An 18,694-nucleotide genomic window follows, 5' to 3' on the forward strand; every position below is an offset into this window, starting at 1 on the left:
TCTTGATTACTGTGCCTAGTGTCACCATTCAACCTGTCAGTCAGATCTGCCATCTTCACATAATCTTCAGCCAACATTATTCTAAGCTCACTGCAAAGCTGTGCTAAATCACACCAGTGATTTCCACCATTCTTAACTTCACTAAAATACAGCATTTCCTGTCCAGCATCAAAGCCTAAACTCTTGTCCAAGTTCTATTTTCTGTCTCCTTTTCTTGCTCACTACAAATACTGCTGTGATCAGTATTTTTCATTTATTAAAGGTAATTTTGATCCTGTCACCTCCTTTTCTGTATTTCCTCTTTTTCAGTATTTCAACACACACACACACACAAATCAATCAGTCTTGACAGTGCTTCAGATGTTAGTGTGCCAAGATCACTGCCAGCTGTGGTGACAGGTATGACCTTAGAGATTCCTTGAGCATTTTCCAGCTCTCTTCTGAATCCTGGCCTTACAGCTGCTTGGAATTAGCAAGGAAAGAAAGCATCTGCACTTTCCTTCTGCCTTCATGCAGCCCCCAATGGTACAGACTCCTCTTCACTCCTGTCTGGGACAGTTGAAAATAGTTCTTGATTATAAAAACAACAGGAAAATGAAATTTTCCTCAGGCTGGGATGGTATGGCTGTTATTTCATATATTCTACGTTTAGTAATTAACATAAGAGGCTTCATTAAAAATCTGGGGTCCACTGAATGCTCTAAATATAGTTTTTCAAGTTTATAAGCTCTGTTTCAGTCAATTTGACACAAAACCAAAGTTCTTGAAAAATTGTCTCCATTAGCTATTACTAACATCAAACCCATAATAAACTAAGTTTAGCAAAGAATTTACACTATCACCTATTCTTGTGCATGAGGGCTTCTTAATGATTCAGAGTGTGGGAGAAAGTTTCCTGTGTCTACTTCTAAGGAAAATTCCACAATGGTGCAAAGCATGTAAGTGAGGTATGACACACCAATCTGGCTAATTATACCTTAGCTCAGGTGTGCAGGTAGCCATGGAGCTTTGCAGCATTAACCCACATAAAGAGGCAATCCAGTGATTTGTGGAACTGCAGGTGGATTTGCAGCCCATGCTAAGGCCATGGCTACACCTAGCAGGCACTTTGTTCCTTTAAAATGAGCCAGAGCATTCTCAGCACCACTGACTGCTGTGGCAAAACTGTGGTGCTGCAGACTGGTGCTACCATGGTAGAGGCCAGCATGGTGTCCTGCTCATGTGGGAGACCAGCTGTGTGTGAGCCCTGCTGCCTATCCAAGAGGAATTGTTGTCCTCTCAGGTTTTGCAATATGTACTTACTCATTGTTGACTATGTACACACATGCTGTAATTAAAATTCTGCTCTGATTTCCAGTGTAAATTATACTATTTTAGTAGAAACGTTTCCTCTGAAATGACTCCTACATTTAGTACCTACAGTTTCTTATGATTCTCTTATTGGAAGTGGGGAGAGATGTTGGTTAATTGTGCTGTATTAGCAAATGTCCTATGTGTTAAAAATTTTTCACTTAATTTGAAAGGAAAGACTTTGTGATTATCCAAAATCTGGTACTGACTGAACCACTGAAATAAGAGAAGTGTTTAATATATGTAAAATTTTGATGATTGCCTTGCTGAGATTTGCCTATGTTAATGAAATATTTAGACTAACCTTCAGCTCTTGCCCTTATTTTGCAATGTGTCCAGACTGAGCTGTTGACCAGCTGAATTCAAGCTGGTTGCCATGGCCTTTAGCAGTATTTCAGAGAACAAATGCCCTCAAGTCTGTGTTCAGAGCTGGGCACTGTTGAACAAGGTAAGAGGACCCAGCTCCAAATTATTTCTGCCACAAGTGATATAAAATAAAAATGAAGAGGTTGGAAACAGGCAAATTCCAATTTCCCTTAAAAGGAAAAACCCATAAAAGGACAAACCAGAGCAGGGGACAGAAGAAATCAAAGTTAATGATTAATGGGCAAAGAATTTCTTGCAAAGCACTCCTAATTCTTTCTTTTTTCCATCTCTTGGCAGAATGCAACAGAACTCTCATTCAAAGAAAGAAAAAATGACAAGGTTGCAACTTCTTTCCTTTCTATTGCTTTCGTGTATCATCGTCTCAGCAAACACATATGAAGGAGAGGAAGAAGGTAATATACTATCAAATATAAATATTGATCATGAACTTTTAAAAAATGTCTATGCTATAAAAATTTAGTAGTATTGACTGTCTGTTCACCAGACAGATGTTGAGTTTGGGTGCTATATTCCCTAAAATATGGCATTTATTTATGTCTGTATTTATCAGGAAATGTAGTTGTTCATAATTACCACAAGTATTTCCCAGGGGGAACCCATAATGTTGAGACTACAGGATTAAGGTAACCTGACCTTTAGCAAAATTTCTGATGAATCTAATTTTATAGTGTATTAAGTTGAAAATATTCACTGAATTGATAATGTTATAATCTTCTTGGGCTGGAATTATTCTGTGTGACAGATTTAGTCTCCTACTATGAATCAAAGTTTCCAGCTACCTGACAGTGCTTAAGCTTTCATTTTCTGAGTTGCCTAATGCAGACTGCCTTTCATCTCAAGTGGATGAATATTTTGAGTGAAAGAGATACATCTGCAGTAGGTTTTGTTGAGCAGAGCTGTGAAGGGTCTTTATCACTGGCATGGTTTTACAACCATTTTCTATGCATTTGTGACACTGCACATTATGTCAGTCTCTGTGTGACTGCTGAGTAAGACAGGGCATCAAACAACTGCATTTCTTAAAACCTCTCAGATGTGATTGACAAAGATAATGCCATGTTTGACCTCATTATTGATGTATACAAGGCAAGAATTAGTTTTCCTTTTTATCTAACCACATTTCTAGTACTCTAAGTCTGGAGGGGATAAATGTAGTTTTCTCCTTGGCTGGAAATAAAGCAAGATAAGCACATTCACAGAAGTACGGCCCCTTACTGCAGCTGTGTTTTGCATTTTTGTTAATTTATATTAACAGTTTTAGAAACCATTTGCTACAAAAATGCTTTAAATGCAATAGACATTGTGATTTCAATCTACGGGAGGCAGGACCACCTTTCTTTGATTCTGCACATTAAATTTCTCCTTGGGTTTAACTTTGAGCCATATAAAATCCCTGAATGAAAACACCGTGAGAAATTTCAATTAATGCCATAACTTGGCCTGGTTTAGCAAACAAGGCCTGCACATCCTTCAGAGTCACTGAACCTTAGAAAGCTATTTAGAAACATTGACCAATTCTGTATTTTTAAGAGAACCTAAAATAAAAGCCCTAAGTTTAGTCTGGGGTTTTCCCCATCATCTTTGCTGAGATCTATTTGGATTCCACTGTGTGGTCAAAGTTTAGTTCCCCACAGATCCACAAGGCAGAGGGGGAAGTCACTGTCCCCCAGTTCTTTCACAGTCACAGGTCCTGCCTCCTGCACTCACACCCTCCCACCCACGAGCTGTGGCACCATTTATAGCAGGGTCAGTCCTTCACTCTCTCCATCGCCCTTTCCCCTCGTGACCTAGGACTCCTGTGTCATGGACTTCACTTGTTTGCTCATTGCTTCTGCAGTTGAAAACCTCACTTGTGAGCCACAAACAACAGGTCACATGTCATATTGGCACTAGCAGATATGCCCAGCTCACAGCATTTTGAGGCAAGAGACTGATTTCAGAAGCAGAGAAGGTTTTTTTCTAAAAATGCAAAAAAATCTATTACATTTTCTTCCAGAGGCTCCCCACAGCCTAACTAGATCTGCTACAGGGGGTAGTTACAAGGCTAAAGACCCTGATATTCCATTATGTTGAACTAAGACCCTCATCTTTTGTCACTTTTAAATCAGTCCAATTCTAACTGTTCATTTGCAATAACATGTATTTCTGCATCTTTCACTCCCTTGGTATCCTTCTCCAATCCAACCTCAGCCACACCAACCTTGGCCACAAGATAATGTAATTCCCAGTTGTCAAAACCTTGCCTTATTTCTGTAACCATTTGACTTGTCAGCAAAGCTCTGCTTGTTCTCTGTGTGTTGGCTGCACCTGGGAACCTCAGGGAGTCTTTTTCCTCATTTCATTTCTCAGTGAGGCAGATTAGTTTGCCTCAATGCAGATGCAAATGACAGGAAGGCATTACCTCACACTAAGGAAGGGAGCAAAGCTTTTAGCTCTGCATAAGAAGCCTTTTAATGCTGTCAAGTGGAGACAGCTTTGCATGAGCACTGTATCTGTTGTACCTGGATATCCTCCTACCTTGGAGCTTGCTTCTTCTTGTTTTAGCAGGAACTGCAGCATAGAACAGAACTACTATCAGGAGTGCAAACCTTCCTCAGGGATGAGTGTCTGGTACATATTTCTAACACAAGCAATTACCTATGAGAGAGCCATTCTCTAGAAGAACAATCACTGTATAAAAGTCCTACTCATTCATTTGTATCCAGAAAATAAACAACTGCTTCAAATTTTCTGCATCACTGTATCCACCCACACAGCAAAAGAAATCACATAAAAAATCAGAACTTGAAAGAACTAGAATGCAGCAGATAAATCAGTTTAGATGAATGTATGTAAATTTTTTTGATCAAGTTATGTACAAAAATATATATTGTAGTTTCTTATTTTATAATTAATTATGTAGAACAAGATGGAGTGCACTACCAAGCAAAGACAACACCAAATATAAAACACACACAGGGTTATTCTTAAAAAAACACAGAGGGTTTCTGAAATGCCATGGTTTTCTTGTACATTTATATAGCAAGAAAGGGGTTTGGCATTTTTGGCAAAGGTTCATTATCTAAAAGCAGAATCCTGGAATGAGAAATAAGCACCTAAAAATAAAATCCCTGAAACTGAGCCAAGATGATTCTTTCTACAAGCATGTGAAAAATACATAAGCTGTTATTTATTTTGGTTCTTCTTAACAATACATAAGCTCCTATTTATTTTGATTCTTCTCTTGTAAACACAAAAGTAGGTGGGAATATTTTCCATTATTCCTCGTCCTCGTGTAGAGCAGAGTTATACACTAGTTAAGATGAAAATGCATGCTGTTGAGCTGGTACTTCTTATTCAATAGTCTCACAGCTGGCAGTGAGCTGCACTTTTTTTGCCCAAAAGAGAAGGCAACAGCTGTCATCCAATTCTGCTATGTTTTAAGTACTGCAGTGCTATCATCACCTTAGTATTATACACAGGCCATAGGAATGGATTATACAAAAATCTGAATAGCTGTTATGTTTTCTTTATTGCCCAAGTGGATTATAGATGCAAGAGATATTTGGCATAGCAAATATATATCAATCTATATGAAATTCCTCAACAAAATGCAGTGTGCAGGGTATAACCTATCAGATTTAAAAACCTACCAAAATAATAATTTCTACCTGAAGTGGAAAAACACAAAAAACCATAGAAGATTCAAAAGCCATGTAAACTGTAGAGACAGAGAACTAAAGTTAGCCCACAGAAACAAGTCTAAAAACCATTAATATTTCTTTTTTACTTAAATGGACTTGTTGATCACCTCTGAAGTTTCCCTTCTAGTTAGATCACCTAAACAGGGATTCAGGAGCTAAATTCTGTGACATACAAAAATAAGGGTCCAAGAAGTCCTGAAATTTGAAAGTTCAGATACCTGTTACACTAATGATCTATGTTATGATATTGTCAGGAAAAGTTCTGCAAAACTCTTTGCTGCCATTTTCTGACTGGCTGTGTTTAAGATTTGCTCCCAGGAGTCTTAGAACTCAATCAAAACTTCTAAGACTTAAACCAGTTATTTTTCCTTTTGTCATCTGGAAAAACCCACAAATATAATTTCAGACATAATTTTTCACTATAGGATGCAAAATATAATCATAGTTTAACTAAAATAAGACCCTTTGCTTTTCCCATGAAGAGAGACAATAACAGGAATTCAACTGACAAAGGAACTATCCATGCACGAAACAACTTTCAATATTTCTATTAAAGCAAGTGATTGAACATCTTAATGAGGAGCCTAAATTCAGCAGTGGATTGCAATTCATATGACTTGAGCATTATATTCTTCTGACTATTGCTGTCTGAATAGTGCTTGCCTATGGCACTAGAAAATCCTGAACAGCTCTTGGTGATGTGGCACTGCAATCTTAACTGCTTAACTGATGGTCTTCCTTTTCCTCAAACTAGGGAAGGCTAGAATTAGTTTTAAGTACAAATACCTAGTTTCAATGGAAAATTAGTATCAATAAAAACATACTGCATCAAGCTCTGGGATCCTCAGCACAGGGAAGATGTGGACCTGTTAGAGTGAGCCCAGAGGCCACAGAGATGATCAGAGGGCTGGAGCACCTCTATGAAGGCAGACAGAGAGAGCTGGGGCTGGAGAGTTCAGTCTGGAGAGAGCTCCAGGGAGACTTCACTGCAGCCTTTCAATACCTTATATTGAAATGGAAGGAGAAGAACTTTTTATATGAGCACGCAGTGACAGAACAAGGGGCAGTGGTTTTAAACTGAGAGTACTTTTACATTAGATAGTAAGAATAAATTCTTTACTCAGAGGATGGGGAGGCCCTTGAAGATGTTACCTAGTAGAGGATGCTTGATCCCTGGAAGAGTTCAAGACCAGATTGCATGGGGCTCTGAGCAGCCTGACCTATGAGAGCCATCCCTGACCATGGCAGAAGGCTGGAACTAGAGGATCTTTCAGCTCACTTCCAACCCTACCCATTCAATGACTCATTATTAAAGAGAACATTTTTCTTCTTATTTTGTGGTTCACTCTAGGTTTATATTACAGGTTTTCTTTTAGAAAACCCAGTTATGGCAAGTCCATGTGAATTTTCAGGGTTGTTAATAGGGTTGCATAAGCAGCAGTGCAATAGTGATGATGTAAGTCCTCCCACCATATGGTCCCCTTGGGTGGCCTTAGCACAGTGACCTTTTTTCCTATGTTAGATGGAGCTGAGAGTCTGTTTGCTGAAGCTGAGTCGGACTCCTCACACAGTGGAATAGCTTGGCAGCAGGTGGATGGGCCAGCAGCCACTTCCAAGCAGCATGATTAAGATTTCCTGGCAACATGAGCAATAACTGGCAAAAGAGACAGAAGGGACCATCTATCTGTACATGCCAAGACTGGGTGATAAAGTTCACTGCTTTGGCCATAGGCCAAATATGAATTATGACCCTTGCAAAAAAAAAAAAAAGTTTAATATCTATGGTCCAAGTTAAAATGACCTCTTTCACGCTTTGTAGCTTTTCTCCTAGAAAAATATACTGGATTTAAAGTTAAATTACTATGATAACTTTTTTTGTTTGTTCCTTTCAATATTTGAAATTGTTACAGTTGGTAATGGTCTCAGAATGCATTAACTGCATAAGATTGCACACCCTTCCACATACCCATGATAATCAGCCAACAAAAACTTTTGATTGTGCTGAAATGCTTCTAAAACAAGATGGTTGCACAAACAGGAGTTGTTGGCTAAAATTGCAAAAATTCTCTGCTTTGCTTGCCCAGTCCAGTAAAATCTTTTGAATCTTTATCAATAATACTGTTTATATTTGGGCTCCTATCTGGCTTCCAGAATTCCTGGTGTCGCTCCAACTGCAACAAATGACAGAAAAAAAAAAAATAGTAGAAATGCTGAATATGAAGAAACAAGGTGTTTATATGCATAATACTCTCTGGATTTAAGCCATCATGTCCAATCTGAAAACCCAAATTTTATGAGACAAACCTTTGAACTTCTGCTGTTCTGAAATATTTGATCTGAAAAGTCTTTTCTAAATTTGTACATTGTTTACAGAGAGAGGCACTGAACCATGGAGGAGATGATGACAGAGAAGGTCCAAGGACAAAAATAAAAACATACACATATGTTTGATTTTGCTTTGTGTCTGGAGTTGACAAACTGCCCTAAAATTCTGCTACACTGGCGTGTTCTCCTGTATTTTGGTGCTAATATTGTAAATCATTTGATAGAAGCACTGTTGTGAGGAATTATTTCATTTTAAAATTTTGTCTCTATTAGAGCACTTGTGCTCTACTTTACACATATCAGGCTCAAAGTAATCTGTAGTGTCAGAGTAAGGAATTCATTAACTCTTTCAAGCATCTCTTTTCTCCCTTTCAGCAGCAGTGGGTCATAATGGATGTTGGAGGACATCAAGGTTTAACTCCATGTTTGCCAATCTGCATTTCCAAAAGTCACTCAAATTAGGGATTCTGCCAAATCAAGGTGGCAGTGGTGTGAATGTGTGTTCCTTAGTGGTAGTAATAGATTAGATATAGGTATAGATATAGATATATAGAATTTTTTTGCAAAAATATATAAATACATATATACAATCAAAATACATTCTAAATTATTTACCAGGCAAATCACTGTATAATTAACACATGTAATTATCATGTCTTGAGACTAAAACTTATCCAGAACTTACTTACCTTTGACTGGAACTCTATGAGTTGTTATAAAAATACAAATAGATAAATTATGTGGACTTTCTGACAAAAAAAAAAAAAAGAGGTGTGGGAAAATTATATTCATACTGAAGAGGCTAGTATTTTTGTTTGTTATATTTATTGGCTTTTTTGTGTGTTGTGGTGAAATAGTACTGCTAGATTTGATTTTATGTCACTTGTATTTTTGACTTAGGATAACAGTACAAAAGCCTTCAAAGTTTGTTTTTTAGGGTTTGACACTAGGAAGGGAAGGGACAAGGAAGAAGCTGTGATTTTCTTTTTGTGGAGGAAATGTTTGGGCAATGTTTTATTCAGTACAAAAAAATATTTTGAATGGTATTATGCAGGTAATTCTTCCACCAGAGAGCTTACAATCTTCAAAAAAGTGTTTAAAAGTTTAATTATTTGTAAGAATGCTGGATACTATTTAAAACCCTTATAATTATTTTCAGAAAGACATGAAAGCTACTGCATTTGAAACTGATTACTATTTACTGAGGTAGAATATTGCTTTCAGTGCCTGAACCATGAGGAAGAAATAACAATATGAATTAGCAGTGCTTTTAGGACACATGGAAACGAATTAACTTTCAGTTTATTGTGTCAAATACATCTCTGTAAACTATTCATCCTTCTTACTGAATTACATTAGGTAAAAATGCCCCAAAACCTTCTAGAGGTATTGAATCAAGCCCTTGGTATATACTTGAACTCCTTTTTAATGTCTCATCCTAGATTGCAGCCCCTACTGTGAGTCACTAGAGTCAGCACCTTTATGACCTTTCAAATATCTGAACAATTTCATAACTGATCCTGACTAAAATAGCTTGTCCATGACAACATATAAATTGCCACCCACACCACAGTGCTTATCTAAACTACAAGGAAACCTGACAGCACTAATTGCATTTAATGTGTTTATGCAAATGAGAGTAAGCTGGATGAAGCATGACCCAGAGCATAGGTTCACCCTCAAGAGCAAGACTTTCACAGGCTAAATCTGTGTAGGATTCACCAAATCTGCTTTCCAAGTTAAGGACCAACTGCAACTAGGAGACAAATAGAGTCTTCTCTGAACTCTTGAAAGTAACTCCAAAGAAGTTTCTGTGTATTTTCCAGAAACAGAGCAAATGGAGGGAACTGTGACTAGAACTAGATTATAGTTAATTCTCTGTCCTGTTCTCCTGTCAGTACAGAAATGAGCAGAGTGGGACTGTAGAATTAGAGTCTAGACCTAAAAGAAAGAATGAAGGGAATGGAAAATACTCAGATATAAAAACTTGCAGCTACCAGCATAAAGCATTAGTGAGTGGATCTCTGCAGCACTAGGAGCTACACAGAGAGCCAGCTGGCACATCATCTGAAAATCTACTGTGGTCTCTATCCATCATGCTTACCTTCTGCTTACCCAGAAATAGAAAGTAGAGCTTTTTCCTTTAATTGGGAACAGTTTTTTGTAAGGAATATCATAAATCATTGTTTTCTTAGTAGATTATATCAATTGGTCAGGAAAGCTGAGGTACTGATGAGGTGTTTTTATCAGAAATCCCAACAAAGCTCTGAAAAGGTTCCCACACACAAGATTTCAGTGAGCAGTCCTGAAGTTACTCTTCTGGTTTTCATTGACCTCTACAATGCAATTCAGTCATCTCTGCTCCAGCTGGGCTGAGTGCCTCACCATCCCAGGGCCATGGCTGACTGCAGAGCTCTGCAATGAACACTGAGAGCAGCTGAGAGCACTGCCTCCAACACAAAAACAACTCCCCCGTTCCAGCTGACCTGCACCTACTGCTGTCTGGGGCACACCAAGGGAGGCAGAGAACAAAGAACCCCTGAGAGCATTCCCTTAGCCAGTAAGGCATTTCAAACACAGTGAAATGCACAGAATGTGTGCCTCCATCCTACACCAGGACAGCAGTGTGCCCCACAGAGCACTGTGAGGTTTCCACATTTCATAGGGCACAGATACCTTCAGGATGCACTCTCTCCCAAAACTTGATGTGCCTTCCCTCTCTGTCAGAATCTTGCTTCCATCCCAAGAGCAATCTCTACTCTGTTTCCTGGAGAGGAGTTCAACATGATCCTGAGATATGCCATTAAATAGCCACAGCCTCTTCTCACATGCTCTGTGACCATAATGCGATGTTTTACTTTAATGTGTTAATTTAAAGGAACTGTAGCTTTTGTTTGAAAATTCAGCCAAGAAATGTGTCCCTCAGAACCCTCTGGTTTGGTAGTGTCAGTGTCACCCTAAAGAATGCAATGGAGCAAACTTACAGTCTTTGATCCAGCTCCCAGAGGAGACACTTGTGCTGCTTGCTATTTTAATCTCTCCAAATCATAGCTCACAGGAAGTGGCAATGGGAATGCTGAATACATTGTGCTCTATCTGGAATTTTAGGTAGCAGAAATTAGCACAACCACCACTGAGATTCTTAGGGAATAAAAATAAAAATTAAAAATAAAACCATGAGTATGAGGTACTATTCCATCCAAGAGGAATTTTTGCACATCCCTTCTCCCAAAGTCACCTCTGGAATTTTAGTAAATTCAGAGGATTTACATCTTGGGTTAGGATTGCTCTTACGATTCTGTGCCCCTTTCTATCTTTCTATTCTAGGTTATGAAGATTGTGTACATTCATTAAAAATGTTCAGTTTTACAGAACATCAAGTGCTAGTCAATTAATTCCACTGATGGTAAATGCTTGGCCTTAACATGTATCTTTCTGTTAATTTCAATAAAATGTTATTCCCCTGAATACCATCAAAGAGCTGATTATATTTATGGGCCTACCAAAAATATTTAAATTATTAGTTATTTTCAATCTATGAAGTATCAATGCTAATTCTTAAAATGGCTTTAGAAAAAAAGCACTTTGGATACTTTGAATATGATAATCCTGATGTGCAGAAGGGAACCAAATTCTCAGACATCTGCTCAGGGCCTGGGACTCTAAAGGAATTGAGGATTTCTTATAACACAGGCATCAGAGTAGCACTTAGTAGCCTGCAAACCCAGCACTTCATTGCTTCTGATCTCCCTTTCAGACATTCTGAGACCTCAGACCCTCCATACATATTTCAGCAGAGTAACCACAAAAAGAGTACCAAAATTAGAGAAACAAGGTTTAATTTTGAATAATCCACTTCCTAATCCAATGCTTTCTTATTACTATTTCTAGTTTTAATAAGGCTATTTAGACTAGAAGAGAAACCCCTTTAATAATGGAATCCTGGTGTAGTACTTTTCAGAAGTCTCTTTGCCTTTTTTTCCTCTTGATTCCCCAACACCACCCACTTCCTTTTTATTCACACATGAGCACTCACTTGGTAATTGTGTGTGATCACTAAACACAGGAACACGTAGGCATGAGCATCCCTAATCAGACATACCCAGAAACAAAATCTCTGTCCTTCAAGGACAAGGCAATTTCTGTCAGGCATTTTAAAGCCAAGGCAGGTCATTGAAGTTATTATTAGCACTAATTAGCACTCCCACAAGCTGTTGAATTCTTCACCTGCAGCCAAAGGGCGCTCAATATGGTGCAGAATTTGCTCACATCTTTGAAAGAATCAGAGAACTTGCTTCTCTTTAGAAACATGACTGCTCTATTGCATGTGAATAGGTCTTTGATAAAATTGTATCTGATCCATGTACCAAATGATCTACAGAAGGAGAGATATGATGAACTGGCCCAACACAAAGAGATGCTACAAATGTCTAAACAGACTCTTCATCAGAAAAGGAAAACATCTGGTCTTACTTAATGTAGTGGTGCTATATTTTACCTTTCTACCAGGTTACAGACAATTCATACCCCACAGTTACAGTGCTGTTCTTTTAAGGTTGTGTTTTATATAGGACTTTGAATACAAGTCTGTATGAAAACTGAATTTTTGCCCTTGTGAGCAACCTCCCTTGAGAATTAGAGAGATCTGAACTGAATCACTGAGCTCCAAATAAAACACTTACCCTAATTGTGATGAAAGCCCAGTGAGCCATCACTTTTGTATGTTAGGCACATTTCTAACAAAGTGTGATAACAGGGAAGCCTGGCAATAGCTCTCATTAGTCAAAAGTACTGCTTCAGAGCAGTTGCAGGATTTATTTGAAAGAGGGGAAAAAGAAATGGGTTAAAATCAGTTATTTTGGGTCTATGAAATAACTGCCAGTATGACCTTTAAGATAAATTTTCTACAAAGACTAAGTAAAACTATAAAAGGAGTCAAAAGAATAACATATCATCCAAAACAAATAGCAAATATTTCTTATAGAACTTCCTTAGTGGGAACCTAAAGGATTCACCTCCAAAGACAAGTCAATGTCCTCCAGGGCAAGAAGCTGAAAACTTGCACCAGTAACAATGGTCACAATTTTAGCATGATCAGTATTATTATTGCTGCTTTCAATTAGGCACCAAAAAAACCCTGAGCCTCTAGCTAGTATGAGAGTATTCAGTGTGACAACTGGAATCCTTTTCAGCCTCCTTGTCCCATTCTTGAACAATTTTCTTTATCACACTGAAGACAGCAGTGCATTTGCTCTAAAACAAATATACAAATAGCATCAAAATTCTGGCCTGCACTGACTCAGTGATAGTACCATTATGAAGATGAATCAGGGTCACTGCTTTGTTATTTGTGTTATCCACTTTTTGAAAAGGAAGTGCCACAAACTAAGACATGACTCTGACAACAGAGTCTTGAGGTTTTTTCATAATTTTCAAATATCACATCTATAGCATTTTCATTACTTAGACACTTGATTTCCTAACTCCATGGCACAGCTAACAAGGTGTGTTTCTGGGAATGCATAAATGGCATGATCTATTTCTTTTAGGATCATGCCAGTAGTTGAAGGGTGAAATAATTGCCTGGAAATGCATTGAGTAGTTTCATTCTGCTGAACTAATTAGGATAATGGGAATTCTGGACCTAAATCTCTGGACATCTGAGTAAAATGAAGCCTTTTAAACACTATTATAAAAATTAATGTCTAATGTATCAGGATCACTTTCCTTCACAGAGACAAACCTCTCTACAGAAACAAGCACTACTAACTAATAGTTAACTCTCAGAAAGGAAAAGAGAATAATTTTCTAATTCATTGTGATGATTCTAACCCAGTTGGCTCACTGACAAATAATTTAGAAGGTTACAAAGTCAAGTAAAGGTTGCTGAGCAGTGATTGTATACCAGGGTCCTGGGATGCCTTGGATATCCATGTAGACATTCTACTTACCAAATAAACAGGAGCTGAATACATTCAAAGAATGAGGGCAGTGCTTATTTTAGGAGACATTATATATGGCTTCCAGCCTGTTTCAGAAAAAAAAGTTGTGCAAAATTAGAGAACTGAAACCAAAAATCTCTGTGTTGTTGTGACATAAGGGATTGTGATTCTGGTATTTCAGGTGTGAAGGTGTCTGTACCACCCTGCTAACTAAAGAACTTTAAAATTAAAATAATCAAATGTACAATGCATATTTATAAGGCACCAAACTTAGCTGTGTATGAGCATTTGTGTTTCACTTTTGGAAATAAGGATTATTCCCTTTAAATCACTTTTGCTAAATTGAGACCAATGTATTGCTATTGTATCTTTGAACTTTTCCCACACCTTTTGGCATATATCAGTTCAAATGTTTAAGACATTAGATATACTTTATAACAACAGCTTTTATCTCAGAGGAGGCATCTGACCCTGTAAGAATCTGCTTTGGCAGACTTTGGTGCTCACCTGACATTTCCAGGCAGCCAGTACATCTCCTGGAGAACTGGGAGGGTCAGCATAGTAAAAGCAATGGTAAAAAAACAGGGGATTATAAAGTACATAGAAAACAACTGAAGAACTTCAGACTTTGCTTTTCATTCTTAATCTCTAATATCAAGATATATAACCAGCTTGTCTTCTTTATCACCTATGCAAAACTGAGGAAAACAATGCTGAGGTAGCCATATTTAAAATAATTCCTTAAAATCTCTCTCCTATATCAGAAGGACATAATCTTAACACTATATTGTGACATTTTCTATTAGAAAAATCAGTTCTCTGTTTTCATCAGCATTGACACATACTGTAATCCACTGTGCATCAGTTACATATGAGCCAGCACACAAAGAAATGACATTGATCATTATCCACTCATCATGGAACAAGATAGTAAGAAGAATTCTAAAGGGCAAAAATTATTTGTAGTTTTCATTATTGCTAAAACTAAATGTCCCAGTTCCTTACTTTTCAATCCAAAAATAATGTTTCTCTCTGATCACTTTTAGTTTCCCTATTAGGAGTTACACAAGAACAAACTGTTCAATAAATTAAAACAATCTTTTCTTAACAAGGTATCTTTCCATAGTCAGGAGAAAAACATTCAAAAAACGCAGATAAAATTCCACATAAAAATCTACATTCATGATTCTCATGTGACCACTCTGGTTTTCTGGATCTGCTCAAACCCAGTGATTTTTGGCAGTTTGCTCCACCCCAAAGAAATCACATGTAATTCAAACTTCAGCAACTTCACCATTTTTCAGGTTTGTTCCTGGAAAGGAAATAATGCCATCAAAGGTAGGGGACAAAAAGAGATTTGCTCAAGAGATTTAAATTTAGGTATTTTTTAAAATACAGGCATTCCTCACAATCTCCAGTTGTGACCAGCAAGTCAGAAAGCAGAAAAACAATTCTTGAATATATTATTACATGAAGATTATGTCCCTGAAATCAAGTTATGTTTTTAACTTCCCAACCAAGTTCTTTAATGATGCAATTCCCTGAGAAGTTTCTTGCTTTGTGAAGTAGTCAGATAAAATATTCATGTATTCATGTTCTCAAATAGAACTGCAAATAAAAAAAAAGCAAGGGCAGCCTGTCAGTGCTGCTTGCAATACAGTAGCAAAATATGAATGAAAGTAATAGAAAATGGCATGCCAACAAGGTAATTTGAAAGCAGCTAAAGAGATTTATTTCCTTCTTGTTTTTTACTTCTTCACTGGATTTAAAACCAATTTTTATTAAATATCTCACTTGAGACTGAAAATAAGTTCCCAAAATAAGATAAGCAAGAAAAAAGCCCCAATATTCAATTAATAAAAACACATTTTTTTCTGCTTTGGTGCACACTCCAATGCAGTATTGTGAACAAATATGAAAACAGAACAAAGAGTTTTATATTCAATCCACAGCCTCCCTCAGCTTCCAAGAGAGTATAAATTTAAATACTAAAGGAATATTGTGTATAAGAAAGACAGCAGAAGTGTGTTTTATTTAATCTATTATTTCTTTTTTAAAATATTTTGTATTTGCTCTAACTACTATTTCTTCTTCACTGGCAGCTAATTATCTTGCTATAGATTATAAGAACATCATTCATCACATTTATATCATGTCACTGCAAGATGTCCTACAGTGCAATATGAGCAGGTCTGAGCAGTGAGACATTTGGTGCTAAACACCAAAGAAAGCCCACAGAGACCTCTGTGGCAGGGGAGTGCTGGGAATCACTCTGGGCTGGTTCTGGTGCTGGAATCACTCTGTTCTGGGGATGAGGATCCATGAGAAGCTGGAGCACATCAGCTACACTCCAAAAGCACAGGCTTTGGGGTGGATTAGGCTGTAAGGAGCCTGCTTTGAGTGTCCATGTCAGTCCCCAGTACAAACCAAAGCATGGGGAGATGGGGGCAGCCTTAAAGAGCAGTCCTGGTGAGTTCACTCATCCTGGTGCTGAGCAAAAACCTTTCATAGCTGCACCTCACTTGAACAAAATGCCTCAGTTCTCCTCTCCTGACACAGACAAACTGTTTGCTCAGGCACTTTCCCTTATCATCTAATTGGCTTGAGAATATAAGAATAAGGCTTATCTCTCCAATTATGAGGAATTAGTAAATCATGGGCCTTGGAATGGAAATTGAAATAATGCAATTAAATTCAGATAATAATTTTATTTCCAGATATATTTTCATTCAAAAGCAACTTTAAAAGGTCTCATTGCTAAGATGAATGGCTAACAGCCAGGCTGAGCAGGACTTCCACTTTTAAAAGCACAGTATGTCAAATCTACATAATTTTGTTCTTTTTTTAATGTTTTTTACAATGTCTAAACAAACTTTACACTGTGACTGAAACATATAACAAGCAGCAATTAATTGGACACAATACAATTACATAGCACAGTGAGATTTTGTGAGAAACTATCATTAACAAAAAAAAAAAAAAAATTCTCTAACAATAATTTGTACAGCTTGTTTCCTTTTTTCTTTCCCTTGGTGATACATCTGGAAAAGTTTTTATAAATAATCCTCTCCATCTCCTTGAAAGTAAATTTTGCTTGAATAAATGTAGCAGTAGCTCAGAAGAGCTCTCACAAAACCAAATGGTTTCACACTGACTCTCTTTGCCACTCCTTGTTCTCACACCAGGCACAGCTCTCACTGCAGCTTGCATTGCAAAACCTTCCTGCTCTCAACCACAAAGCATCCAACAGGTTCCAGGGAGCCACTCCCACTGATAGATGCACTTTCCTTTTAAGGGAGGCTACTTATGACACTTTGGATTAACAAAAAAGCATCACCACAAAAAAAAAAAAAAAACAACAAAACAAAACCAAACCAACAACAAAATGAAGGTGGGAGGAGATAAAAGCTCATTAATAATGAGATCCATTGATTGCTGGTGAGCTCTGTGCCAGCTTCCTGCACACAGGCTCTCTCCTACCATTGCCTTTCATTGTGGGGCTGGAGAATACCTGGTGCCAGAGAAAGACTGAGACAAAGTCTCCACAGTAGAGATTTAGGCTCCTTTAAAATAACTTTAAGACATGGCCATATGCCTAAAAATCTATCTTGGATTTATTTTATAATGAGCTCAATTCTTCCCAAATCTATTTATAAATTCCTTCATCGTATGCACACTGAGTATCTTTCTAACAACATTTTATTTTTAGAAAATTCCTTTGCCTGACAATTTTGCCGACTCTACTCAACCAGTCTCCTGAAAAATTCAAATTAAAAACTTGAGAATTAAATACAGAGAATTATTTCATCCTGTCATAATGGCTGTCTGAAACATCAGAAGCTGTTATAAAGCGAATTTGCCTCTATAGCAAAAAAAAAAAAAAAAAAAGAAATAAAAAAAAAGATACCAAACCTGTCTGAGTTCAAGGAACATTTGGACAATGCTCTCATACACATGGTGAGATTCTTGGAGGTCCTCTGCAGTGCCAGAAGTTGGACTCAATGATCCTGATGGGTCCCTTCTAACTCAGCATATTCTGTGACCCTATGAAGCTCGTCTGCTTTAATTAATCTGTTGCAAAACAGCCTTAGAACCACCTAGGCAAATTTTACACATCTTCCATAAGGTTTGGTGTTTGAAGAGATGTTTATTCTCCCATTTTGCAATAACATTGACTCAGATTCCAGCTCTTGTTCTTGTCTTGGTAAAGGTGTTGTTTTTGCCTCCACCACAGAGACTATGGGCCTCAGCTAACAGTTCCTGTGCTGTGTGTCAAATTGCTCTGTGTACTACATTTTATCCACAATTTTGGAATTTGCTGTTAGATTAAAATACAAACAGAACCATATAAATAGAGAATCCTCCAAAAAAACCCCTTGTTTGCTGAGTAATAGTTTTATCAGAGATCCATTAGTCACTTAAAGCTTGTCTTTGTCTACAGACTTCATATTTCTTTCTGCACAAGAAAATCTGTCTTCCTTTTCAGTATAGTGTGCACAGTCCTACTGAAAGTCAACTTTCTATTCAAGCTGGCAAAAGGTCAGCTATTGTGTCCTCTCTGAATACTGCTTTTATCTGACAGGTCTATGAGTCAGCAACATCTTTCCTAAATACTCACTTTTATTATCACATGCACAACCGCGACAGCCCCTTGTTCAAATGAACGATGTTCAGAGAACATGCCCTGGGCATGTCTAGTCCCAAACTAATACAGCAGCAGCAGGATTTAAACTCATAAAGGCTCTTACACATATCTCAAAGTTACCCTGACTTTTAATTTCTGCCTTCAGACAGAGTTATCTTTCCCAGCTGCACAGAGCCAAGCGCAGCAGCAGTTAAGTCACAAGGCTCGGAGGCGTGGGGAGGGAGGCAGCCAGGCCTGCTGCTGCACTGGCACAGTGTTTGCACACCTACACCACATCCACTGGGAATGCAAAGGGTGCTGCACTGGCACAGTGTTTGCACACCTACACCACATCCACTGGGAATGCAAAGGGTGCTGCACTG

At 37.8% G+C, this 18,694-nt stretch overlaps 1 protein-coding gene across 2 annotated transcripts in view; it reads left to right on the forward strand.

Annotated features, from left to right (window-relative positions):
- The first annotated feature begins 1,748 nt into the window (after positions 1-1,748).
- The window catches only part of LIPC (lipase C, hepatic type), a 39,441-nt gene continuing 22,495 nt past the window's right edge, over positions 1,749-18,694 (forward strand). Inside the window, exon 1 of one of the 2 annotated variants that reach the window (XM_079318111.1) lies at positions 1,749-2,129. In XM_079318111.1, the coding sequence (XP_079174237.1) occupies positions 2,112-2,129 (18 nt within the window). In that variant the 5' untranslated portion in view covers positions 1,749-2,111. The remainder of the gene's footprint in view (positions 2,130-18,694) is intronic. The other variant, XM_079318110.1, reaches the window with a different exon arrangement.

The sequence above is a fragment of the Erithacus rubecula genome (genome assembly GCF_903797595.1).
Source record: "Erithacus rubecula genome assembly, chromosome: 14".
NCBI classification, from domain to species: Eukaryota; Metazoa; Chordata; class Aves; order Passeriformes; family Muscicapidae; genus Erithacus; species Erithacus rubecula.